Source organism: Exophiala mesophila (genome assembly GCF_000836275.1).
Source record: "Exophiala mesophila strain CBS 40295 unplaced genomic scaffold supercont1.4, whole genome shotgun sequence".
Taxonomy (NCBI): domain Eukaryota; kingdom Fungi; phylum Ascomycota; class Eurotiomycetes; order Chaetothyriales; family Herpotrichiellaceae; genus Exophiala; species Exophiala mesophila.
Genome location: NW_015622507.1, coordinates 3090530 through 3116022, shown reverse-complemented (window position 1 = coordinate 3116022; position 25493 = coordinate 3090530). Strand labels below are relative to the sequence as shown.

Genomic DNA, 25493 nt, shown 5'->3' with positions numbered 1-25493 from the left:
GTTGACAAATCCCAGGTCTGGCGTTGGATCTTCATCACCTTTGTCCTGGCTTCTCACCCACCTGTTCGTCCAGGATGCCATATAGCCGGTGACTGAACTTATAAATACTACTCTGATGACCCTTCATTTCGCTCAGCAAGCTCCACAAAACCCTCAAATCCTCTCCAGGTCATCTTTCTCACTTTCCCACCGGCAGCATGATGTTCAACATACCAGCAGTCATCTCCCTCTGTTTCGCTCTTCAGGTCTTGGGACACGACCCATCCACAGACCCGTTGACATTATACACATTGACTGCCGACAATATCACTGCCACATTCATTCCCTATGGTGCCCGGCTGACATCATTGTTGGTCCAGGACCGTGATGGCAACGACCAGGACATTGTCCCAGGCTATGACCTTCCAGAAGAGTACGTCAATGACACGGCCACATACCATTCCTATTTCGGTCCTATTGTTGGTCGATATGCAAATCGAATAAAGAATGGAACCTTTGAGCTCGGCACCGAGACATTCCACATTCCAACCAATGAAAATGATGGCGCTGACACTCTCCATGGTGGTGATGTCGGGTATGATCAGCGGAATTGGACTGTGGTGGCCAACTCAAGTTCGAGTATCACGTTCAGTCTGCTTGATACTGGATACGAAGGCTTCCCTGGCACCGTCCTGACTGTTGCAACGTACTCGTTGAGCAACGCCCCGAGTGGCCCTCGAGGTGAATTACGTCCTCGTCTGACAACATCATTGGTCTCTCATGCACTCGATGAAGCAACCCCAATTATGTTGGCCACCCATTTCTATTGGAATCTCAATGCTTTCAAGCAAGAGAACATCTTGGAAGACACCACATTATGGATGCCATATTCAGATCGTTATATTGAAGTTGACCCTATCTTGATTCCTACCGGCGCTATTGGCTCTGTTGCCGACACACCTGCCTTGGACTTCACCCAGCCCAAAGTCCTTGCTGAATCCATTGCCAAAGCTCAAGGGCTTTGTGGAAACAACTGTACTGGAATCGACAATGCCTTCATAGTCGATCGACCAGTCGGTGGCGGATCCACCTCTTCCGCGTACCCAGTCCTGTCTCTGTGGTCTGAAACTACAGGCATCCGTCTCGATGTGTCCACCAACCAGCTGGGGATTCAGTTGTATAGTTGCAATGGTCAAAATGGGACGATCCCCATCAAACCAAGTCAGCAAGAGCGGAACAACAACTCAGAGAGTGCCACATCATTCGTCAACCAGTACAGCTGTCTTGCGATTGAGCCACAGGTGTATATTGATGGTATCAATCATCCAGAATGGGGTGTGGATGAATATGAGGTCTTCTCGGCTGAGACGGGACCAGCGGTAAATTTTGCCACATATGACTTTTCAACATTTTGACAAAGTTGACCGTGGACCTCGAACAAAGCAGAGTATTTCCTACCACTTTAAAATAGTGAATTACATTAATGATGTGAAGAAAATATGGAGATGTGCACAGGGGAAAAGGAGTACATGGGTGGGTCCTAGTCATTGATTTTAGCCAATCAAAAGCCGCAAAATCAACGTCATTGTAAACAAACAAATCAACCTCCGACAATCCATCAGTCTTACCCACACTGTGATTCATGCATCAAGCACTACAGGACATTGCGAACCTCTGTACTCGTATTGATTCTGCTGAGACCATCATCAGGACACCAGCATGATCGATCCTGAAAGACAGACCTGAAACCTATGCAGTTCACTCTGTCCACCGAATGCAGGTAGTGATTATTGACCTCAAGTCAACCGTGCAATCTCCCCTCCCCACCACCATTCGATCTGCGTACCGCACGCACGCACAGGTACACACAGATACCATAAGTACAGATACACACAGCCATGCTCCAATTATCCTCCGCCAACACTCCGAAATCTGTCCACGGCAGCAGTTCCAGTTCGCCAGACCCTCTCGCTAGTTCCTTTCACGACGACAACGAAAGCAACATCGCCCTTAGTCGATCCGCACCCTCGAATCGACCAAGTTCATCACCTAGCAAAAGCTCGCAAAAACCCATTCCAATAGCCACGAGCTTTGACTACAACGCAATCCCTTCGTCACCCTTTCGCACCGTGTCAGAACAGAACCTCAGCCCCTGGAAGATCCGAGTGACTGTGGAAGCAGAACCGGAAGAGATGGAGGATGACATGGATGGAAGTACGAGTGGTATGACCGGGGGCACCGCAACGATGACTCGAACCATGAAAATCCCTCTGCGACAAGATTCATCCCCTACTTCATCGCGAGGGCGAGCATCTCAAAATACCAGTTCGGATAACACGAGAAGAAGAACAAGAAGGAGCGCCACTCCAGTTCGTTCCGCTCGTGGCAGCAGTCGTTCGCGCAGACAGAGTGTGACAGACTTGGACGTTCGACCCTTGGGAGACGATGCAGACAGTGATGACTGGACTAAGAGGACTAGGAGGAAGAGCCCATCCCCACGCAAACGAAGGACAACGTCGCGCAAAAGTGGAAGCACAAGCTCGGCGGCAGCGGTCGACGTTGAGCATGATTCTTCAATAACCGTGGAACCAGCTGGTGGCGCGAAGAAAGGATCACTGTCCACAGCCGATTTTGAGATCCGCCCTGATACGGATGCAGAAGATGACAATGGTATCTTCCATCAAGACAACGAGTCACACGCTAGCAATTCCCCAGAGCTGCGACACATCGACCTAAATAGAGTTTCGGTTCGACATCGAGCGGCTTTGAGTAAATCACGGACGACGGATGAAGATGTGGTTCAATCTCTTCCTTCTGGTCAACTTAACAACCTCCAGCGTCTCAGCCGTCCCTCCACCGACACCCGCAAAGTCTCAGTCAACAGCGCCATCAGCTATCCAACCCCGTCACCTACCTCGTCCTATCATGGCGAGTCGGATGATTTGGGACAATTTGTGGATGAAAAAGAACAACAGCAAATGGAGGTCGGATTTGATACAGTTCTGGAAAGTGAAGGGTTCACCATGATCGATCTCGATTCAATCCCATCAGCGAGACAGTTGAGGAATAATCTTGCTGATACTGTTGAAGAGATCGAGGAAAATCGGGATAATCGGTCACCGCAGCTCGAACCAAAACATGACATTCCCAATGTGGTTGTGTCATCTTCAAGACAGCAATCGGTTCTAAAATACCCAGCATTGAACCTCCTTGATGAGAGTGATCTCTCCAGCACCGTCCCGTCATCACCCCCGCCAGCTATACAACAGCCTAGCAGATCTCTACTCAGTGCTCCCGTCATCACCAACAGAAAAGTCACACCTCAAATATGCCCATCTCCCGAATTACCTTCTCCTCCCAAGCAGGTGATTCGACGCACTCCACAGCACGCTCATCGCGGATCAGCAGGTGCATTGTTCGCGGGGATTGCATTACAAGATGTGGTCTCACCAGACCATCCCAGTCAGTTGAGCTCAGTGGCGTCCAAAGACTCGACACGTCGATCACAGGAGCTCGAGGGTCCTTTGTTTGGAGGGTTTGACTCCGGCACCAAGCGAGAGCTCAGGGCTGGTCTTCGATTTGGAGAGGAGCTCGCAAAACGACAGTCATCCAGTCCTGCAGAAAAGGAGACTCGCGATGTCGGTGTGATCAACCAGGTTCGGAGTAAGGATCTTCCCAAATATCAGGCTCACCAGCACGAGAAAACTCAGCCGCAAACACAGGTCTGGCGTGGAGAGACCACCGTACAACAAACACCTGTACAGTTGCCCTCGAATCCTATTTCCAAGGATAATGACTTTGGGCACCCGCTGATGCAAACACCCGACCATCGCACTCTGGACACAGCGGACAAATCATTCCTGGACACTCAGGCGCGTCGAGAGAGGGAGTGGCAGCTTGAGCGGGAAGAAATCATCCGACAAATCCAGAATGCTAGCGAGAGCCAGGTGATTGTCATTGACAGTAGTGACGATGAAGACGAGGTTGAACAGAAGTCTTCGAACCAGGGACAACATGTTCACACTTCCGACTCCGAAACCCTCACCGACCTTGGAGCTCCCGGACCGAGTATCGAAAATGACCATGAAAATGACGATTACGAAGACATCTGGCTTGCCGAAGCAAAGAATTCTTCCAGTCCACAAGGAGAAAGCCATGTGGATAGACCACCAGGTCAAGAGATACTCCCCAGAAAATCTGCTCAAGAAGTTGAAGAAAATACTGTCACAGCTCGTCCCCGTCGAAGCCTGATCCCTAGTCCTTGGAAGAGAGGCGACGACATCGCCGTTCCCCAAGAGCAATCCACATTTTTGACATCCAATCTCGACGATCAAAGCGGAATGCTGTTTTGGAAAGAACCTGACCCCGCCAAATTGAAATTCGGAGCTGGTGAGATCAGAAGAGAGAAACAAGGCAGAAACCGAGCCAGTGGTATGTTCGATATGGACATCATGGCTGGCACGCCCAGAAAAGATGGACCCCTGTATCGGAGAATCAGTTTCAGCTCTCCTATCAAGGATACTAACACAGAGGACAAAGACGAAGATCAAGATCAAGATCAGGAGTCGCATGAAAATGAGAATGAGATCGAACGAGTATCCTCCCACCATATAGAACACAGCACCATCTCCACCGAAGGAGGTGAAGAATCATCTCTCGATCCCATCAACAACACACTCGGTGCTCCAGAAGGTATCTCCTCACCATCACCACCCGCCACCAGAGTTACTGTGAATTTCAACGACTCCATGAACGAAATGACAACTCCTCCACCTCGATTCCCAGCCGCTACCTCCACAACCACGATGCAATCTCCAATGCGCCCACCAACACCTCGCTCTGCTATGAAAGGCACAAGACTTAGCATGGCCCAAGCCCAAGCCAGTGAAGAAGACAATTCTGCAACGCCACTTGCTGTTCGACGCGTCATTTTCAGTGAACGATCTCGTGGTGTGGATGTCAATGGCATGGAAAGCAGTTTTAGCATGAAATCGACAACCGACGATTCGATCCATGATTCGGTGGCAGGACATTTGGCGGAGCAATTGAATCGGGAGTTGCAGGGCAGTGAACCTCAAGACCACAGTTCTGCTCAATGGGATGAAGAAGATGTTACAGAGGAGGAGGGAGAGAAAATGGAGTCGTTGGGTGATGAGGAGATGTCAGAAGATATTACGCCGACTCCGATTAAGGATGTTGTCGGTCGAGAGAAGGAGGCGAAGTCTCAATCTGGTTGGAGGAAGTGGATATGGGGATCTGGGTCGAAAGTTGAGCAAGAGCAAGAGCAAAAGCAAGAGACGATCGACAATCAATCCATGTCAAGTGGTGCTGATGACAGTCGACTTGACGATACATCCGGCTGGACCAGAACCAAAACCTCCATCCCATCCACAGCAAACACCTCGAAAATCCCATCCCAATCATCCCAACCATCCCACTCTCGCCCATCACCATCCCTCCCATCCTACCTCCTCCCCCCTTCCTACCCATCCGACCCCCGCCGCTCAATTACTTCCCCCCTCTCCACATCCGGCTCCTTCACCAACACGCATTTCCGCACTCTACACATCATCTACCGCAAATCACTACGTCCACGATTTCACGGCCCACGCTCAATCCGTCCATGTATCCAAGCCCTCCTAGGCAAAGAAATGGAGATCGACGAGACCGAGGCTGGAATCGATCGTGGCGTCATGACTTGGACGGTCGGGGAGGGGGAATTGGAAGTCTTGGAGAGGTTCATGCAGGAGGTGGAGTGGGGATATGGTGTTGGACCGGAGAGGAGAGATGGAAGGGATGGGAGGGATGATGGCAAAGAGGTTATTTGGGGTTGGTCGCCGGAGCAGTTGGTGGGTTGGCTTTGTCGGATTGTGGTGGGCGAGGTTGTGAGGGAGGAGGAGGCGAAGGCAAAGCCAAAGGCGAAGACGAAGGCGAGAGATGGAAGGGGGAAGGGGGAGGGGAAGAGGGGAGAGAGAGAGAAAGAGAAGATGAAGACGAGGGCTTGAGTTGAGTTGATTTTGGGGAAAGGGGAGTGAGGCTCAGGCTAAAAGAGAGAGGAGGGTCGGTGAATGGATGGATATCCGGATGTATGGTGTCACGGTTGTATGGATTGTAATTTGTTTTGCGGCTATGAATAATGAATGATACAGTTTGTCAATTGCACGAGTACTATTTATACACTTGTATCTTTTCGTGGCGACTTTGATAGCCCCATGCAGTGGTCTGATTCGAGCTCGACGGCTGGATTAATACTGAATGTTAACAAGGCACAAGGGGTAATTGACAAGGGTCATGAATGATAACTCATGGTTCTCATGATACTGATGATACTGATGATACTGGTAAGGATGTGATAATGGGTATAACATTATATACGCCTGCGCTGCCCCGTTGATATCCATTCGCAGGCATCTCAACTCAGTCTCTCTTAGAGAGCTTATTCTCCCTTTCAATTAAGTTGTCTCCCTACCACCAACAGCATTACTCTGCCCCATTTGCTCTGCTCTGCACTGTTTGCTTTTCTTTCCTCGAATCTTGTCCAGTCTCATCCAGACCGTCCAGACCATCCAGACCATCCAGACCATGCAATTCACCTCAACGGTCTCTCCCCAAATATGATGCAAGTTTCCCTTGATACCAACTTTCCGAAGAACGGGCTTCAGGGTATTGAGGAAACAAGGTCAAATGATGGTCTTCTTGCCCGTGGCGGTGATCCCAGTCTTGGCCTTTTAATCTCGACACAGTCGTCTTTTCAATGGCGCTGACCCTTCTCTTGAGATGGCCCTTTTCAAGACAGCTCAGACTTTTGGATTTTGGTAAACTTTTTGCTTGTTCCTACAACAACGATTCCAGTACCAGAGCGCTGGCTCCACCGCCTCCGTTGCAAATAGCCGCAGCTCCCACTTTACCGCCTTTGGCCTTCAATACTCCCAGCAATGTTGTGATGATACGGGCACCGCTGGCACCTAGGGGATGACCGATAGCAACCGCTCCACCGTGAAGATTGACCTTGTCTGCGGATAGGCCCAAGATCTTCATGTTGGCAAGAGCAACCACACTGAAAGCCTCGTTGATCTCAAAAGCATCGACTTGGTCTTGGCTGACGCCTGCATGCTTCAAAGCCTTGGGAATGGCAAGAGCTGGTGCGGTGGTGAATTTGCTGGGCTGGTGGGCGGCATCGCCCCATCCAAGGATCTTGGCCAGAGGCTTGATGTTGAGCTCCTTAAGTTTGGCTTCTGACACCAAAACCACGGCAGCCGCTCCGTCATTCAATGGAGAGGCATTGGGAGCGGTGACGGTGCCCCCATCAGGAATAAAAGCTGGCTTGATCGATCGTAGCTTATCGGCATTGAGATTCTTGGGCTCATCGTCCTTGTCCACTGTGACACCAGGCTTGCCTCGAGCGCCGGGCAATTGAACGGGTGCAATTTCCCAGTCAAACAAACCCTCCTTTTGTGCTGCCTGTGCCTTTTCATACGACTTGATGGCATAGTCGTCTTGTTGTTCTCGGTTGAAGACATGATCCTGAGCACACTCTTCAGCTTGAAGACCCATGTGTTCCTTTTTGCCGTATGCATCCGTCAGACCATCTTTTAAGACGCCGTCCACAAGGCTTTGGTTGCCGAATTTGGCACCGGTTCGAAGGTTGGGGAGGTAATGAGGGACGTTGGACATGGACTCTGCACCGCCGGCGACGACAATATCGGCATTTCCGGTGATGATGGTCTGGGCTCCCAGAACTATTGACTTGAGACCCGAGGCGCAGACCTTGTTGACGGTGGTGCAGACCGTGGAAGGTTCAAGACCTGCACCCAAGGCGCACTGTCTGGCAGGGTTTTGACCGAGGCTGCAAGTGCCAGTTAGCAAGGCCCAGGTAGTTCAAGGTAGCAGTACTGCCTTACTTTGCTGACAAGACATTTCCAAAGAAGACTTCTTCCACATCCGAGGGTTTGATTTCTGGTACTCTCTCGAGAGCAGCTATGAAGAGCGGTCAGTCGTGCTAAAGCGGGGGATTTGATGGAAGGGTCGTACATTTGATGGCGTGAGAGCCAAGTTGAGTAGCAGACAGAGATGATAGAGATCTAGAAGATGTAAGAAACAATATGGTGTGTAGGACAAGACAGGTTCATCCTACCCCAGGAAACTGCCAACTGGTGTTCGTGCAACTGCGACAATGTAGACTGGAGGAAGAGAGGGTTTTTGGTGAGGGGTACCGTTGACGCCGTTGGTGGAGGTCATGATTGGGGAGGGTGAGTTGAATAGAAAGGGAATGAATGTCTGTGAGAACAAGGACTCGTCGCTGTGGCTGTCAATGTACAGTAGTTTCGTCGTATGGATAAAGTCCTTGACTCCTTGGGATTTTATTTTTTGTTGAGTTGGGGTACGAGGAGAGTTCCTGCTTCGGTAAAGTATTTACTTGACGCCCGCATCTGGGAAAGTGCCCGTGAACCCCGTCCCTCAGTCGTCGCTTCCGAGATGATGCCACTTGCCCCTGTAATTAACGCCAAGAGTATTAGTGTTTGCTAAACTCCTCGCTGCATTGCGCTAGTAGAGGATGCTACTAAGTCACATCAAACCAGTCTCAAGGACTCTATACAGGTAGTATATAGCTTGCTATACAGTTGATGAATCATATTTATCCCTGTTCAGAATCCCATTTCATTACACCGCCGATTCATTCCCCGCAGGTAACTTTTCCGCAGTACGTTGCGCCGTCGCATCATTCGAACGTGAGCCAAATTTCAAGTCTAGCATGCCAGGCCGAGCATGTTGTTGGGTCGCTTGTTTATTTCTCCTTTTCACTGCTCTATTCCCCCACCAAAGGATTAGATTGTCCAGCAAAATCACTGGTTCAGAAGTCAGCTTCATTTTCACAACAAGAGCCATATAACTGATCCTCTGATGACCGAGGCACTTACCGACGCCATACGTGAACATGATCACTGGAATAGGCCAAGCACTGAAAGTAAAACCGTCTGAAGCACCACCATCGGTAAAGGCGATGGCGGAGAAGCCACAAAGACCCAAACCAAAGATAACCCGAATGAGGATTGCGTACCATTCGGCCAAGGACTTTCTGGTCTTGCCGAACCAGTAGAGCACACCGAGGAGCATGGCGAATGCGCCCGCAGCGATATACACGTAAGCAAACACGGTGGAGAAGACGTTGGCCAGGGCTTCGGATCGCTCGCTCTCTGTCATATGGATCGTTTCGTCCTGTTCGGGGCCCTCGATGCCGAATTTGGTGAAGATGGCGTTGACCACACCAAACGCTAGATCCTGGAGCAGTGGGGTGAATTGGGCGTTCCACGCCGGCGTATTGAACGGCGCAGAGATGTTGGAAATTGACGTCAAATTGTGGTGGTAGTTGTATGTATGCGCTAAGTCCGTATGCGATTCTTTGAACAGATCCTCAATCACCAAGATCCCCGTCTCTAGATATTCAACCATCTCCGACGTCGAGTTGATACTCGCGGGGATATTGTTGACATAGTCTATCCATCCGCGGCTGAGTTGGCATTCTGGTCAGTACTTGAAAAGCCCAGTTTTGGTCTGGGTGACAACTCACAGATATCTGGCGATGATGTTCCACAATATCAAAGCCGCCGTGCCCTCCACCGTTAGCAGCATGGCCACGTGTAATGGAAAGTGTAGGATCGCCCAGACTTGTTGTCGGATGGTGCCGAATCGTTCGTGCTCGATCTGGTCAAAGTACAAGACCCAGATGAAATAAATGACGAGCACCGATGATGCAATGTTGCCAATGTCGGCAGCCTCGGTATCTCGTGATGTCTGCAGGATCATGGATACGGATTTGGCTACGCCGATGATGCCTTCGCCCATGCTAGACACCGGAGATCATGTATTAGTCTGGCGCACGACTTGAACTCATTCAGCAAAGAACCTACATGATAAGAGTCAAGAGACCGACTCTCTCGACGAGATGTGTCCGTTTGAAACTGACGACTCTCCAAATGGAAGAAATGGTAATAACAGCGGCGGCCTCGGCGACGGCAATACCATACCAGGCGTAGTAAGTATGAGGGGCCGTGGAAGTAAAGTCGTCAACGTCGAATCCCCAATATGTTCCGAGGTAGCCCATGGCAGCGAGGAACAAAACGCCCATGGTGCTGAGCAAAGGTAGCCAAGTGTGGTTGTAACGGCGGACAAACCATAAGATGACCCCGTACTGGAGCGCAAGAATCAACCGGGATGTCATGAGGACGAGGCACATGGCTCGAAAGCCCTTGATGTTTTCGACCAGGTGTGTTGTGTCATAGATGGCGCCCACCACGGCAAATCCCGTCATGATCCCGAAGGATGTGATGTTAAAGATTCGCTGCAAGACCGAATCCACTCCGAATCGGACGTCGAACAAGGATGTCTGTAGCCATGTGAACCACAGAATCGTGAAGAAGCCAATGTAGTTTCGTAATGCTGTGAAAGTGATTAGCCCAAATATCCATAAAATATGCACGGGGTACCTCGTTCGACTGGATGGAATGAATTGATATCGAAGAAAGTCGTTCATCATCCGCCAAACCCTCAACAATTCCACAATTCTCCGCTAACTTACATTTACTGTCCACGATTTCGTGGTTATTAGTGAAAGTGGCCAGATTCGCCACGAAGAAAAGATCATAGAAGAGTTCAATCGTGCTTGCTTCATGGCGATGTTTGAACGGAGGCAGTTTCAATCCTCCATCGCTCGGTCCATTGGTACCTGAAAGTGTCGCCGAACTTGATCCTGCATTATGTCCTTGCTGTGTGGAATCGGGTTGTACATCCTCCTGGAGCGGTGATGAAATCCATGGGATGTGTTTTCGAACAGTCGCCTCACGTTCGCCAGAGGCTCCGAACCGCCGCTGTGGGAAAAGTTGGTTGATTTTCATCTCGGCGGAAAATGAGACAGAGAAGAGGAAAGCCGGCGGAAATGTATCGCACACGGTGAGAAGTCGAAGAAGTGGTTTTCTTTGCTCACTAGAAGACAATCGAGATTCGTCTGGTTGAGGTGTGGTGTATGTCCATCGCTTGCTTGTCAACAACAACAATGGAAATGTGAGTTTCTCAATGTAATCATCGTGTCATCTTGGTCTCCAGATACGTTTGTCAAGGTATTCGCGTCCGTCGAAGCATCATCGCCTGGCGCGGAGAATTTCGACAGGTGAGGCCAAAGAAAAGGAAACTAAAGTCAAGAGTCTTGATGATAATGGAAGGTAGGTACCTAGAGTTGAGGCTCTTGTCAAACCTCATCTTCGCCACGGGACTTACCAATTTTAGATCCATTTCTTTAGGCATGACCCAGAGGCTTCCAAACCGACACCATCGAGCTCGAGCCCCATCCACATTTGGGTTTGCGCAGAGGGTAGAATGCGGAATCAAGCTTCAATGAATTTATTTGGTGGACCAATGATATGGATTGGCACTGGCTTGTTCAAACGTTAGGTCTTCAGCTCGCACGGTCAGCCGCTACCGCTGCCACAGCCATGCGTGCCATGCTAGCCGGGAGCTCGAGCCACCTGGTGGCAACCATTAGGGAAGCGTTACAATAATAATAACAAAGGTTCAACCAAACTCAAGGTGATGGTAATCACTGGATCGGGTAGATGGAAACACACACCATCACGTCTCGCATGGATTGCCGAGGGCTAAGAAGGCTGGGCACGATGGCCTAGATTTACTAAAAAGACCCTGGGACCTACGGAGTACGTACAGATGAAGAATTAGTGAACGTATCATAGTTATGAGGATTATTTCCCATTGGGATTATCGTCCAACCATGCTGTCGTTGATTACTGGTACCTGCGAACATACTCATTTCATTAAAAACCCGACTGCTTTCGAGTTCGGAGCCCACGACATGTCACCGCCTAGGTATTTCCCTCTCTTCTTACCAGGTCATGCATTCCTTTCTTATCCTAAACACCACCCATGGGTAACAACGGTAGATCATACCGGCCTGTACTTTGCATTCAAAAATCAGATATTTGGGGACGATACGACAATCAAATGGTGGGAATGCGCAATAGGTAGGGCCAAAAGCCAAAAAGCCAACAAAGCTCTGGGTTGGTGAGAGTACGGAGTACTCACTCATGCTCGACGTCCACTTTAGCGGCCGCAGCCTCTGCATATCCTTTCTTAGGTGCTTTGATCTTCAACAAACCGGCCTCCAGGGTAACCGAAACCTTTTCGACATCGGAAGGGAAATTAATATATCTTCTAAAGGGACCAATCCTCCTCTCTCCAACAAGGATGTGAACCTGATCGCCGTGGGGATGCTCTGGGTCTTCTTCTTCGCCGTCTTTCTTAGCCGCCCCGTCGTATTCCGGTCGCGAAATCGAGCCCGTTAGTAGTAATGACCGCGATCCAGTCCATGAGATGGCCACTTCGCTGGGTTTCTTGATTCCTGGCACTTCGACTTCAATGTAGAATTCCTTGATCGCGTCGCGAAAGTCCACGTCCGGCTGGTTTGGGTGTTCCTCTGCTCGAACCGGGCGTCGTGCAATGTATTGTAGGAGATTTTGATGTTGATGTGATCGTTCGTGGGGATGGTCGACTAGTGGGGGAGGGATGTCGTAGTATGCTGCGTATGCCATTTTTTCCTCTTGTTTCGAATCGAGTTCAAGCTGTTCAACGCAGGTGAGTCTATTCTTGGGGGGTGATACAGTGTTAGAGTGAAACGGAGGTGGGAGCAAGTGAGATGGAGATGATGGGTAGGTTTGGATAGAGCTTGTGGGATAGGATAATATCACGACAAAGATGCCAATCGAATTTGGGAAGCGATCTGATCTGGAAGTGAAACGGTCTGGAGGGCACATGAGGTAGTTATAGGTGCTTCAGTAGTGTGTCACACCCCACAGGCGATCACGACCCGACCCCGGTTCATGAGCACATCCGCTGACCATGCATGCGAATAAACACAAGAACCTGGGTGTCGCCGGCCATGGGGTAATGTGCACGCATACTCCTCCTCGAGGAATATACACTTCACTGGGTAGACCGGATGGACGAGGGGTCTGAAATGGTTAGCTACCTAGACCTAGTAGAATCCCTGCTTAACCCGAATGCGCATGACCCCGGATTCTTCGAGCCAATGTTGGAGCTCTGGTTCGGCAGATCGATGCATTACAAGCAATAGATTCTCTAGAATGGGGCAATATTTGATGATGTCGTCGGCAACCGGCGGTATACCGTCATTTGGTGACTCGACATGCTCGTGACATGCTTGACAGATGCGGCATTTGATTCGACAGTTGTGTGCGACTAACCCCAGTGGGCCGCAACGTCGCCATGTGCTCACCTCATCAGGTGAGGAGCTCGTGCTCACTAGGTGAGAGTTAAGGTAGCTAGTCTCCTCCATGCCAGAGTGGTCCGATCCAGTAATTTTGGGACCTGCATCGTTACGAATTTTGCCCTGTTGATTACGTTAGTGCCATACATGAATCCCTGGTGATTTCAGAGTCAGGCTCCGATGACGGCTGTCGGCAGTAGAATTGAGCACTTTGAGTCCTCCATTCAAGAAGAATGAGAGTCTAGGTCTGTCTTTGTTGGTTTGACGTTGTATCGTCTGAGTCGGCTTCCTATGAGAATTAATCTCGCCCAGCTCGAGTACCAATTTTTGTCTTTCGAAGGTCAGGTAGACCGAGGTCTAGATGGCAGGATCAGCGTGTCTCCTCACATCCATCTGAGGTATACTCCAAGGATTGACATCGAAACGACAGAAATGAGTTCGTGTCCTGTATGCGTGGCAAGATCGTCACGTGTCGTTCTCTGTCGAGTTATTAAGTATCAAATCTCTCTCATTCTCATTTAAATCTTGGCCGGGGGAGAAACTTGTGTTCATCCCTAGACTGCTGTGGATGGCTCGAAAGACTCTAATATCTACATGCGCCAACGGAAAAAAGTGATTGTCGCAACTGGGCCCCCTTGTTCCGACGCATCTATGGCATCATCAGCAGCTCGTCATGAATTGTGATCACCGGTCATCTTCATAAAACAAAGACACGACTTGAACCTCCGTGACAAACCCCGCATTCACAGTGGTGGCGTCTGTTCACACAAAGCCGTACAAAAGTGATCCTTAGAATCAATTAGATCGTGGGCATGCTTAAAGGTTCGGCGTGTGGCATCCGACAAACCATGGATGAGTTTATGCTATTGGTTTCTTGAAGGCAAGAAGATTTCAATCACCTTTGTCCGGCCTGGCTGTGCTGGTTGACCAATCACTCTTCTGTCGATTGGAAGCTGACAGAGCCCCCAGAGGCCCTCGACCGTTTTGCGAAGTAGGTTCCTGAACAACGACTTCTGTATGATCATGCGGGTCTGAGGTGATTTTGGCGCCATTGATAATGCTTTCGATCAGATCTTGAGAATCCGAACCTGCAACCACCGAATCGCTGTTCGCGATTGGGCTGTCCGGAGGGGGACCGGGAATATCAGAAAGCGAATGGAGCGCTTCATTCGAATACAATGGAGTCGTTGACAATCCTCTCGAACCATCTGTACCATAAGCACTGTTGAATCGTGAAATGTTTTCTTCTGTCAAGGCAAGACATGAGGTAGGTCCGCCTGGATGGCTGGTCGAACCACTCATGGCCAGCGGAGACGACCTTGCATCGATAGGCCGGTCTCCATCGAAGATGATTTGTGGAATCCTAGCTTGGCTTGATTCCTCTGTTGCACTGATCAATTTTGCATCTCGAAGAGACCGCGCCTGGTCTTCTGCTTCTACTCGGCGCATCACACGATCGCCTTCGGTCTCGACACCTAAAGGATTCGAATTCATGAATGCTTTGGAAAGTTTGGGATGCCCAACATTGACATGAGGATTGGGGCCTGTCGCAGACTTTGCGGAATGCTGTTCCGTATCCGAGCCCGAAAGATTTGATGCCGGTACGCGAAATTCGGCGGCAAGTGCGTCATGTCCCGTACACGTTGATGATCGGTCGCCGCTAGTTTTCCTCTCAATGTCAGGTCGCAATGATGCTGACAGTGGCACACGTCCATTGGTGATCCATCTGATAATGGTCTGCTCTAGGGTCGCTCGTTTGACGGGTTTTGCAATGTAATCGTCCATCCCTGCCCGCTCGCATTTCTCTCGATCGCCTTGAATGGCAGACGCCGTCATGGCTACGATAGGAATGGTGGAAATGGCACGAATGCTGGTGAAAGGAGCGTGATGCCTGAGCAAATGAGTGGCGTGATAGCCATCCAATACGGGCATTTGAACATCCATGAGGACCACGGCGGGAATAGGGTATTTCAGAGATTCCTCGGGACTCAAATCCTCTGCAGTTGCCTTGAGGATATACTGCAAAGCCTCTTTTCCGTTCCAGACTGCCGAGACTGAAAAGCCGAAGGCCTTGATGAACTTGAGAGCGATTTGCTGATTGACAGGGTTATCTAGCATCGTCAGATGAGACATTCACTAATGCTGGACTAGAGCTTACCTTCAACTACCAGAATATGATAGTTCTCTCTCTGGAGGTATTTTTCTGGGATTGGTGGTTGCACGTCATTCTGTAACGAAGAAAGTCGTGAGAGGTTGGTTGATGATAGGTTGTTGGAAGCGACTGCTACGTTTTTATTGCTCTTGCGCTGCTCATCTTTGCCGGAGCCTTCAATAGACAAAGACAACTCGGATTGTAGTCGATCAGGCATGTTGCCCACCTCCAAAAGGGCAGAACTAGAACCAGTCCGATACTCGACTTTCTTGAATGGAATGCTGAAGATTGCCTTTGTGCCAGCGTCCAATTTCGAGTCGAGGCGAATAGAGCCATGCATCAAATCGACTAGATTCTTGCAGATTGTCAAGCCCAGGCCCGTGCCTCCAAAACGGCGAGCAGTGCTGGAATCCGCCTGAGTAAATGGCTTGAACAGTCGTTTTTTGACCTCTTCTTCTATTCCAATCCCGGTGTCCTCCACCGTGAATTCTATTGTGGTGGTGTCGTTGGCATCACTCAAAACTTTGCTGCTCATCTTCACATATCCGTCTGATGTGAACTTGATGCTGTTTGTGAGAAGATTTGTCAATATCTGACGTATCCGACCGGGATCGCCGAGAAGAATGAGATCGTCGGAGGGATTTAGATGTACGTCGGCACTGAATGCCAGACCTTTCCGCTGTGCCGCGAAAGAAAGCATTTTACCGACGTCACGGAGGAGGACGCCTAAACTGAATTGGACTTCTTCGATATCAAGTCTTCCAGATTCGATTTTGGAGAAATCGAGGATATCATTGATAACAGTGAGGAGAGAATTGGCCGATCGTTGAATGTTTTGAGCAAAGTCGCTCTGTTCGTCGTCTAACTGAGTGTCCATCAAAAGGTCTGACATTCCCAGGACGCCGGCAATGGGTGTTCGAATCTCGTGGCTCATATTGGCCAGGAAGTTGCTTTTCATCTTGCTTGCCTCTTTCGCTGCAGTTTCATTCGCCAAAAGTGTGATGTTCTCCTGTTCTTGGTGGCGTAATTGCGTGACTTCGCTCCCTATGCCAATGACCCCGGCGACATAATTGTCGTCCTCAATGCCATTCGGGCCACGCTTGCCTTTGTAGGGGACAAGTTTTGACCGGAACCACCGTTCGCCAACCCTGTTCTCGCACATTTCGTAACTCGAGGTACCGTCCAAAATTCGTCGCGTGGCACGTGTGAATCGCTGGGCGGTCTCTATGTCCAAGTATTCCTGAAACAGAGTTGTCAATGAGCTGCCGACGAGAGTTGCCATCTTCTGTTCATCTGCCGTGAAGTTACCTTCAAAGAAGGTCAGCTTTTCGTCGCGGTCGACGATCCACATTGTCATGTGTGAATGTTGCAAGACATCGAGGAGGTTTTGCCTCGACCTGGTTTGAGCTTCACGGGCATCGATGATATCTTGAATATCGGTACAACTGCCGTACCACTTCAAAATTTTGCCATTTTTGGGATCGCGAAGAGGTAGTGCCCGACCAAGCATCCAGCGCCATACCCCATCATACCTCCTGCACCTATACTCGGTGATGTATTCGTCTCCAGTGGCTAACGAATGTGTCCATCGTTGCACCGATTTTGGCATGTCGTCCTCATGAAAGGGAAGTTTCCAGCCGAGACCTAGACTGTTGCCTGGGTTGAGGCCGGTGTAGTCGTACCACCTTTGCGAAAAATAATCATGAAAGCCGTCGGGTCTGGTGGTCCACAACATTTGCGGCATAGTATCGCAGATGAGGCGAAATTTCTCTTCGTTTTCAACGGATTGGGAGGCAATCTTTTCTTCGTATTCGGTCACGTCTTTGAAAGTCAAGAGGCCAGCGAGAAACTCCTTGCTCCTCTCATCAAACACCGGATGACCACTGACGTCGAACCTTGACTTTTTGCCAGAAATGTCGTCTATCAAACCGACCTGCCAGCCGCTAAAAGGTTTTTGAGTATGACAAAGAGCCACAATCGGGTTTTCGGACTCTTCAAGGAGTCTCGAATAATCTGCAGCCCATGGTGTGAAACGAGAGAAGAAATCGTAGCTATCATCAGAAGTCGGTTTGGCCTCAGTCGCGAGCAGTTTTCGAGCAGCAAGATTGGGAAAGGCAACGCTCTGATCTTTCCAGACTGTGACAAGAGGTATGTCGATGGCATTGAGCATGGCATTCTTCATTTTGACGATTTTCTGGAAATCTGTGTAGGAGGAAGGGTGCAGACACTGACTAGGAGCGCTGGTGGGAGGGAATGCGGAGCCGTTGGCATGTTCGGCCGGGGAGCCAGCCTGGGATTCGGTGGCGGACGAAGTCGGAGTATGGGAATGTGAGGATCTTGAAGAGTGGGTTGAGTTGGAAGAGGAAGCGCGGCCGGCCGCGGGTTGAGACTGGCTGTGAGATCTACGGTGATGGTCTGTGGGCAAACTGGTAAAGGTCAAGGTGAAGAAGCGCTGAGAGCTTAGAGACCAGATGGAAATGATCATGCGACAGGTCGCTCGAACTCCGGCTCTGGGTGTCTTTTTCTGGCTCTGGCCGCGTGTGTGAGTTGCCACGGTTGATTGTCGAGCACTGATTATGACATCAACCACGGTGTCTTGGACTTTATGGGTTTTGAGTTTTCCAGGCGATCGACCTCGCTGGACTAAAGGACTGGAGGTAGGGGTGGTTTCGCCGCTAGAAATGCCAGGCAATGACTCCCCAGGAGTGTTGATCTCCTCCGGGGCATATTTGAAGCCAGCCGCGACATTGTCCAGAAATTTGTCCCAGCTAACCCAGACAGGAGCACCGTCGGATACTAAATCAATACCGATTTGAGACAGGGTCTGGCCTCTGAGGAGGTCAGTGGGAGTGGTGTCGGGATCACTGTGGTCGAGGCCGAGCAGCTTTGCTAAAGCACTGTTGGCGACCAGGACGGTTTTGAGAGAAGAGAGGACGAGGAGAGGAGTGGGAAGCGTCGACAGTGCGGCAAGAGCGATGTCGGTGGCCAGAGGAAGGTGGGGAATATCGATATGGAAGAGTCCAGATTTGGAAGGAGTAGTGATATTTGTCGGAGTGGTTTCATGAGAAGGCGCGGCCCTGTCACGCGTCATTGCAGCGACGGTAAACTCATCGGCGTCATCGCCATCTCGCACGACCATTGCCAGGTCCAGCAGGTCAAAGGCCCGAAAGCGTTGGCGAGAATATCTGTGAGAAACACCCCCAAATCATATGTTTGTCGCAAAGTTCCAAGACAGTCTGGTTGAAAAACGACGCCTCTAGGCCAGCCTCGATGGTCGTCGTTGTGTGGAGGCCAGTACTCGCAGACCTGGATCTCATTGAGGCTGGAAGGACAGTGACATGATGGCGGCGACGGAACGACTAGAAACGTACTGAATATAGAGAGAGATGATCACATATGAGCTCTCTAGGACGGTTCTGCTGCGCACAACAGGAATTGTAAGTAGGGAATGTCACAAAGTGGTGGTGCGATCGACAATCCAGAAACAGAGACGAGACTGGCACACTGCCACAGTGCGATGACAGAGTTGCGTTGGGTGCCACTGTGCATCTGATGGCGTCAATAATGGGGTACCCAGAAGATCTCGAACACCGCAGGGCCCTAGGATCGTCGGCAGGCCGCGCTGGGCCAGCCCCAAAGCTTGGACGAGCGAATCGTGTGATCGTGCTTGTGCAATGGACACTTCCAGGTGGATGAGGCCGGTTATTTCCACCTAAAAAGACTCTCAGTGAAGATGCTAAGGACATCGACCACAGTGGAGAGATGTCGCTTCTCTGACACAAGGTTTACCTTTGTGTGGGAGTTTGTGGACCGAAAAGGCCTATCGAAGGCTGGTGGGCGAATGCACCGGCAGCCATCTGTCCACCGATTGACTGGGCAAGATTCGAACAAACAGAGTTTATGCCTGGTGGCAATCTTAAGTAAGTCTAACTCCCACCGCCAATAGGGACATCCTTGCCCCCGGTAAGAGTCTCGTGCGGCTTGCCTGTGTGCCTGTACGCAGTCGATAGGGATAGGGACATGATGACCACGATGCCGGGCTGCTGGTCGGGGGTTCCAAGTGACTGATTTGTCCTTTGTTAATTTGTCAAGGGGACAGTATGAATGAGGATTAAAATAACCCCCAGGATCCCCTTCATGGGTCCTAAGGGCTCGCTTAGATAATGAAGGATTGCCAGTATTTCAAGGGTGGCATTGGGGGATTTCCCATGGGATTCTGATCAGTCTCCAAGGGGGGATTTTGGTTTATCCACAATGGGTCTCGAATGACGCCCAGCCCTAGGCTGAGTGGCCACAGAGCACCAGAGAGGGTCAAGGAGCGCCTCAGACTTCTAAGAACTGTCAACATGTGGCACGGGGTGGCCTGATGGGTGATGGGCTCACCAAAAAGTGGTGCAATTCATGCCTACAGTACATAAGTACCTTACCTACATCATATATAGATATGCATATGCCCAATAGCGATCTCAAATCGACGTTTGAACCTAGGTCTTCCTTGACCTCTTGCCTTGGAGCAATATTGATCCCCCGAATCCGCCACAGCAGACCACATGTATCCCTGTCGTGCGCTCAATCCTACAGATGTCATTGCACGCCTTATTAGCAAAAAATGGTAAGGCAACAACATGGACCACGTCCTCCATTTCTACACCCGCTACACCGATTCTATCACGAATCTAGATATCTTAACGCCGACAACACCGACCCAGATGATACTTTAGTATTGAAGACCATGATATCGACGTTGTGCACACCCGGCCCACGCGGGCCGGCCTCGTCAACCCCTCTCTGGTAATTGCTACTACCGAGGCCCGAGCGAGGCTAAGTAGTCACGCCAGTTTGTGCTGACCTGGAGCGCCTGGATTTTAAGTGAACCGTTATTATGGTACGGCTGATCATTGAGTTATGTTTCTCGCCCGTCTCGTTTAGAACTGCATGGTCCCACATTGACGAGACGCCTGAATGATGATACGGAAGACGTACCGTCTTGCTATGATTGTATCTCTATGATTTAAACCACTGACCCCAGGACTCTGATCGTAAGTCAATAGTTGCAGTACTTCCTTCAAATAAGCAACAGACTTGTCCATAATGACTACGACGGTGACTCAAACGCTGCCGACCACAATCACGGTCACGGGAGAGAGCGCGAAAGAGACTCTCCACAAAACCCTATCATTTGACTTGTCAAGATATCAAAAACTTTCCCCCGAACAAGTTGGCCATCTGCGCCATTATCACAATCTCGCCTTCCAGCCAGATGGAGAATGGAGATTCATGGGATCGGCCGACCCAGGCCAGGAGTTTCTCGATGCCTACCGCTACCAGCTAGCCACCATGGTATATGCAGCATCCCTGACACATTATCATCGTCTGCCTGCCCTACGCACCATCTTCAAGCCTCTCATCCGTCAATTGATCCAGAAAATGCTCCGTCGTGATGTCTGGGGTTACTGGTTCCTCACCTCCCACGGCAACGTCGTCACCGATCCCTCGCTCAAAGAACTCCGCAAGCCATGGGCCGATCCTGTGGTCAAGGAAAATATCATGTACAGTGGACATCTTCTACTCATGCTCAGTCTCTATGCTATGCTGTTCGATGAGGACGAGTTTGAAAAGGAAGACTCGATTGTCTTCAAATGGGACCCAGTCTTTTTTGGATTCGGCCCTGAAAACTTCACATACAGCACACAAACCCTGCAGAAGGTCATTCTCGATGAGATGGAAAGCAACAACTGGGTTGGCGTCTGCTGTGAGCCGAACGTTGTCTTTATTATCTGCAATCAGTTTCCCGTCAGTTCAGCTCCCCAATAACCCATGCCCACTGTCGTCAAGACCTGCTGACCATGCACCAGCTCATCGCCATTCGCTACAACGACATCCGTCACGGGACGAACGTCGCAGGAGAAATCATGCCCAAGTATGTGGCCGCATGGGAGAAGAAGAACGGCTTCTCGCAACAGGACGGCCGGTTCGTGGATTGGTGGATGGTGAGGCAGGATCATGTTGTTGAAACCACCGAAGTAGCATGGACAGCCTGGTAAGATCGATCCTAGACTCATACTTCCACGATAAGTGCCAGACATGACAACTAACCTATACGTATGCATCATGATACAGGACTGGGGCATTCATGCATAGCTGGAACCCGAAACTTGTGGAGGCACTGTATGAGAAACAGACCACTGGATTCTTGACCAGGACAGCGTCCGGCCACATCAATCTACAACCACCCATCGTGGCCAAACACTATCGGGCCATACTGGCAGAAAAGCAGATTCAAGACAAACCTTCACCAGAAGACGAGCCGGAGATTCTGTCGCAGGCAGTCAAGTTGACCAAAGCGGAACTTGCTGCCCGCAACAAGAAGGGCTTCCCCTACAATAAACCGTCCTTTGGCTATGTGGTGCAGTGGTTGTCGGAGCTGGGCAAGACCGTCGAGCTCAATGAGCTTCTCTCATACGCCGATCATAATCTACATCCGGAGTGGGAAAACGGTGGCTTGTACTATCGCCGTAATGACCATCCGTATGACCTCAACGAGGACGACTCAATCAGGTGGACCTTCATGAGCCCATACACAGGCAACGCTGCCATTGGCTACGGCCGTCTCAACGTCAAAGATGGCCAGAAGATTATGTATGAACATCCTTGGTCTAGTGAGCAGCTGAAGAGCACCCCTTGGATCGACAACCTCGACTTTGTAAACCCTGGAACTGGGGTCAGCGTGCTTCGTGGACAGTGGGATTCTGAGCTGAATGCCCTCGTCTTGACCGTCAAGGGTTGGGACTACTCTGGAAAGGGCTGTGACGATAGTGTCACTATCAACCCAATCGCCCGAAACCTGGACTCGGGGCACTGGGGTCTGTACGTTGATGGTGAATTGGTCTCCACAAAGGACCTGCAATCTGGCGATGGCTTCGAAGTCACTCTCAAGGTCAAGAGGGGAGAGGAGAGGGATGTAGTATTTTTGAAAGCTTAATTGCAATGCTTGTATTGTGGGCATAATCAATGATATCTGCCACAGACTTCTTCAGCAACACACTACTGACGAGAACAGGGATGGAGAGTACAAAGCTACAATGAATTGCGCTAACTGTTACTTCCCTCCTCCGCTGCACTAACTCGGGCTGCAGAGCTCTGCAGGTGTATCACAGTCATTGTCTTGGAAAACGTTTCCTGTCCCGTTGGAGACGAGGGCCAAGTCGTAGTCATTGTCATGCGCAAAGTTGTGAATAACACGATTGTCGGTGGGGATGGCAACAGTGTCGCCGCTCGGAAAATCGATAATTGCAATGCCTGCGCCGGTTTTGTTGACTGTTTTCATACCCTCAACCTCATTGAATTCAATTGTTGAATTGATGCCACCGCCAACAACGATTCCTGCTGTTCCAGCTTCCGCGGTGCAGTTGGGGTTTGGTTGGGCAACGGAGTTATTGAATAAGTGAACCCCTTTGACCCCAGGATCAACGAAGGCGCCGACACAGCTATTGGTGACGTTATTCCCAAATACTCTGGCATTTGCTGTCTGGCAACATAGTCCAATATAATAGCCACTGATTTGGTTGTCCGACACCCAGGTGTCACCCTTGTCGTCCATGCAAATACCGATGAATCTAAGGACGTCGGCTGATTCAACAGTGTTCCCATCAATTATGGTATTGTTGGATCCGACTGTCAAGGCGCCGTATGAGTCACCATTGTGAAGGGTGTTTCCTGTGATCAGCACTCCGTCGCCCCCAACAACGGCAATATTCTGACCCGTGAAGTTGTGCACTTCAAAGCCGGTCACCAGGACATCCTTGACAGGAGTTCCAACCGACATGACCTTGCGATGCTCCACCACGAAATCAGCGAGTTCTATGTCAGCGCCAGTAATGCAAATCCCCGCTTCCGTGTCTGGCCCAGCGAGGCCTGAGCAGGTGTTGTTGGTCATGTTGCTTGGGGGAACGAGGATTGCGCCCAGGCCGATGAGGAGAGTGCCATCATTGGTGATGGTCAGCTGTTCGGTATATGTGCCTGCCTCGACGACGATATGACTGCCAGGTTCAGCAGCGTCAATCGCTTTCTGGATCGATTGGCCAGCCTGAACGTGGACTCTCGAACTGCTATTCTGGGCAAAGGCTTGCTGAACAAGGCCAACGACAGGCAGGAACAGTGTAGCAATAATTGTAGTAGATTTCATCTTTGCGCCGTACTGGTATGTTAGTGAGTGCTTGAGGACAGAATACTGCCAGTATCACAGCAGAGATGGCCATGTTTATGAGCGTGGTCCTGAATTCTTCTTCTTCTCTTGCCTTGGAAAGCTCAGCTTCAGCTCGAAAAGTTTCAGGCTCGGAACACGAGCGAGCCAGATCGAGAGTGCGGAGAAATTGAACTGTCTGGTAGACAAACCGTAGCATATACAAGTTAATCGTCACGCCGTTTATGTTTGGGTTTTGACGGGTTGTTGTTTAGCCAATACCATGACTTGTCTCCTTCCCCCTACCAGATTCTCAGCTGTCGATTCCAAGGAAAGTGAGGCATAGCCTTCGTATAGAGTGCGCCGCTGGCGTTGCTTAGTCGCTACACCAGCGAGCTTAACATTGACCAGGTGAGGTTGAATACGAGAAAGCTGATGTGTAGCCTCCTCTCTCAAGATCTAGGCTCGGTAGGCGCGACTCTTCTTGGCCAAATATGGGAAGGAAGTCACCCAACCGATTGGATTGTGCACTTTCCCCATCTTCCCAAACACTACTCCGTAAAGAAGGAAGGAATGGCAGTCGCGGGGCAGTTGCCAATATGACGTCAGTGGATATTTCAAGTGGACTTTTGTTTGGGCAAATCATGGTAGAGACATACAGAGTAGATGCATGAAGCTGAGATTGAAGTTGTGGAAGAGATAGGACTATATGGTGTAGTGTTAGGAAATGAAGCCTTTCCAATGGAGTGCATTAGGTTGTTATGTTGCCATACTGTGACATCGCTCTATCTGCTAATCGTAAATCCTCCATCCACACGAACATCTGCTCCATTAATCATGCCGCTCTCGTCTCGACACAAGAATTCAATTGCATGTGCCACCTCGGACGGCTCGCTGAAACGCCCAGTAGGGATCTGAGACAAGTGTTTCTGTTTCTTGTCCTCGTCGGCCCACGCTTTGGCTGCAAGAGGTGTCCAAGTCACTGTTGGACTGACGGTGTTGGCGGTAATCCCCTTTGGACCCCATTCACTTGCCATACATCGAGTATGGCCCAAGAGCCCAGCTTTAGACGCACAGTATGCCCCATGCCCATCCAGTGCAACATGTGCAGCCTGTGACGAAATACTGACGATCCTACCCGGTGGTGGCTTTTCTGCGCCTAACCTCAGTGCTGAGGCTTGATAGAGACGGAAGAATGCATTGCTTGTAATGAAAGGACCAAGCAAATTAGGCAAAAAGTTCTTCAAAGCTTCCTCGGCTGATGTCTCTTCAAGCGGCTGCACTGATACATAGCCTGCTGCATTGACAAGAATGCACGGATATCCTTCAATCTGCGATATACTATCGAAGACTGCCGCTACCGACGGCTCCGAGGTGATGTCGCATTCGTGGGTTGATACTCTTTCTGGAGAATCATTTCCGAAGACAGTCTCCAATGTCTGCTTGACCCGCGAGGCTTCAAATGGCGCATATAACAAGGCCACATGAGCCCCGTTGTCTCGAAGTTTGACGGCAGTAGTTGAACCAAGCCCACCTGCTCTAATTGTTAGCGTGTCTTGTTAAAGATATTGGAGTAGATCATGCCTATTCCACCCGCTATTATGGCAATCCGCCCTGTATATGACATGTCGCTATTATGAGTTCTGATGACCCAGGAGCAGGGTCAACCCGTTGTAGGAGTGTTCATGGGCGTTTCATGGGCGAGAAACAATCGTTCGAGATGCTGACATGGAGGTCAATATCCATGACTAAGGGCAGATTCACCGTGTTGCCCCTCATCACACCACAAGATTCGGGGTCTTGGGATCCGAATGTCGGGGTGGCTCTGGCCGATTGTCTTGGAGTTTCAAGTGTTAACTCTAAGTACTGGTGCAGAATTTGATGACCTG

The 25493-nt window shown here is 50.2% G+C and overlaps 9 protein-coding genes across 10 annotated transcripts; 3 read left to right on the top strand and 6 right to left on the bottom strand.

Moving 5' to 3' along the window:
• Positions 1 to 87: 87 nt before the first annotated feature.
• Positions 88 to 1394, top strand: PV10_06229 (uncharacterized protein; the record flags this gene model as incomplete). The annotated part of the gene is made up of 1 exon (XM_016370997.1): positions 88 to 1394. The coding sequence occupies exon 1, from the start codon at positions 198 to 200 to the stop codon at positions 1392 to 1394; it is 1197 nt and encodes a 398-aa protein (XP_016223290.1). The 5' UTR covers positions 88 to 197.
• Positions 1395 to 1653: 259 nt separating this feature from the next.
• PV10_06228 (uncharacterized protein) lies at positions 1654 to 6141 on the top strand. Its single transcript, XM_016370996.1, has one exon. The coding sequence runs from the start codon at positions 1878 to 1880 to the stop codon at positions 5982 to 5984; it is 4107 nt and encodes a 1368-aa protein (XP_016223289.1). The 5' UTR covers positions 1654 to 1877; the 3' UTR covers positions 5985 to 6141.
• Positions 6142 to 6292: 151 nt separating this feature from the next.
• On the bottom strand, positions 6293 to 8341 carry PV10_06227 (uncharacterized protein). The gene is made up of 4 exons (XM_016370995.1): positions 8114 to 8341; positions 8011 to 8060; positions 7881 to 7956; positions 6293 to 7825 (listed from the first exon to the last, which is right to left on the bottom strand). The coding sequence occupies exons 1-4, from the start codon at positions 8215 to 8217 to the stop codon at positions 6814 to 6816; spliced, it is 1242 nt and encodes a 413-aa protein (XP_016223288.1). The 5' UTR covers positions 8218 to 8341; the 3' UTR covers positions 6293 to 6813.
• A 130-nt stretch (positions 8342 to 8471) lies between these two features.
• On the bottom strand, positions 8472 to 11499 carry PV10_06226. 2 transcript variants are annotated; one of them, XM_016370993.1, is made up of 5 exons: positions 10556 to 11499; positions 9888 to 10416; positions 9548 to 9823; positions 8898 to 9487; positions 8472 to 8825 (listed from the first exon to the last, which is right to left on the bottom strand). In XM_016370993.1, exons 1-5 carry the CDS (start codon positions 10869 to 10871, stop codon positions 8641 to 8643), a joined length of 1896 nt encoding a protein of 631 aa, XP_016223286.1. In that variant the 5' UTR covers positions 10872 to 11499; the 3' UTR covers positions 8472 to 8640. The 2 variants fall into 2 exon arrangements, with proteins under 2 accessions (XP_016223286.1, XP_016223287.1); XM_016370994.1 differs by having other exon boundaries at positions 9888 to 11499.
• Positions 11500 to 12065: 566 nt separating this feature from the next.
• On the bottom strand, positions 12066 to 12575 carry PV10_06225 (uncharacterized protein; the record flags this gene model as incomplete). The annotated part of the gene is made up of 1 exon (XM_016370992.1): positions 12066 to 12575. One exon carries the CDS (start codon positions 12573 to 12575, stop codon positions 12066 to 12068), a length of 510 nt encoding a protein of 169 aa, XP_016223285.1.
• Positions 12576 to 14161: 1586 nt separating this feature from the next.
• PV10_06224 (uncharacterized protein) lies at positions 14162 to 18561 on the bottom strand (the record flags this gene model as incomplete). The annotated part of the gene is made up of 2 exons (XM_016370991.1): positions 14162 to 15381; positions 15429 to 18561. The coding sequence occupies 2 exons, from the start codon at positions 18559 to 18561 to the stop codon at positions 14162 to 14164; spliced, it is 4353 nt and encodes a 1450-aa protein (XP_016223284.1).
• A 1471-nt stretch (positions 18562 to 20032) lies between these two features.
• PV10_06223 (uncharacterized protein) lies at positions 20033 to 22445 on the top strand. The gene is made up of 3 exons (XM_016370990.1): positions 20033 to 21215; positions 21278 to 21462; positions 21543 to 22445. The coding sequence occupies exons 1-3, from the start codon at positions 20514 to 20516 to the stop codon at positions 22402 to 22404; spliced, it is 1749 nt and encodes a 582-aa protein (XP_016223283.1). The 5' UTR covers positions 20033 to 20513; the 3' UTR covers positions 22405 to 22445.
• A 97-nt stretch (positions 22446 to 22542) lies between these two features.
• On the bottom strand, positions 22543 to 23607 carry PV10_06222 (uncharacterized protein; the record flags this gene model as incomplete). The annotated part of the gene is made up of 1 exon (XM_016370989.1): positions 22543 to 23607. The coding sequence occupies one exon, from the start codon at positions 23605 to 23607 to the stop codon at positions 22543 to 22545; it is 1065 nt and encodes a 354-aa protein (XP_016223282.1).
• A 665-nt stretch (positions 23608 to 24272) lies between these two features.
• On the bottom strand, positions 24273 to 25321 carry PV10_06221 (uncharacterized protein). The gene is made up of 2 exons (XM_016370988.1): positions 25189 to 25321; positions 24273 to 25138 (listed from the first exon to the last, which is right to left on the bottom strand). The coding sequence occupies exons 1-2, from the start codon at positions 25229 to 25231 to the stop codon at positions 24390 to 24392; spliced, it is 792 nt and encodes a 263-aa protein (XP_016223281.1). The 5' UTR covers positions 25232 to 25321; the 3' UTR covers positions 24273 to 24389.
• Positions 25322 to 25493: the final 172 nt, after the last annotated feature.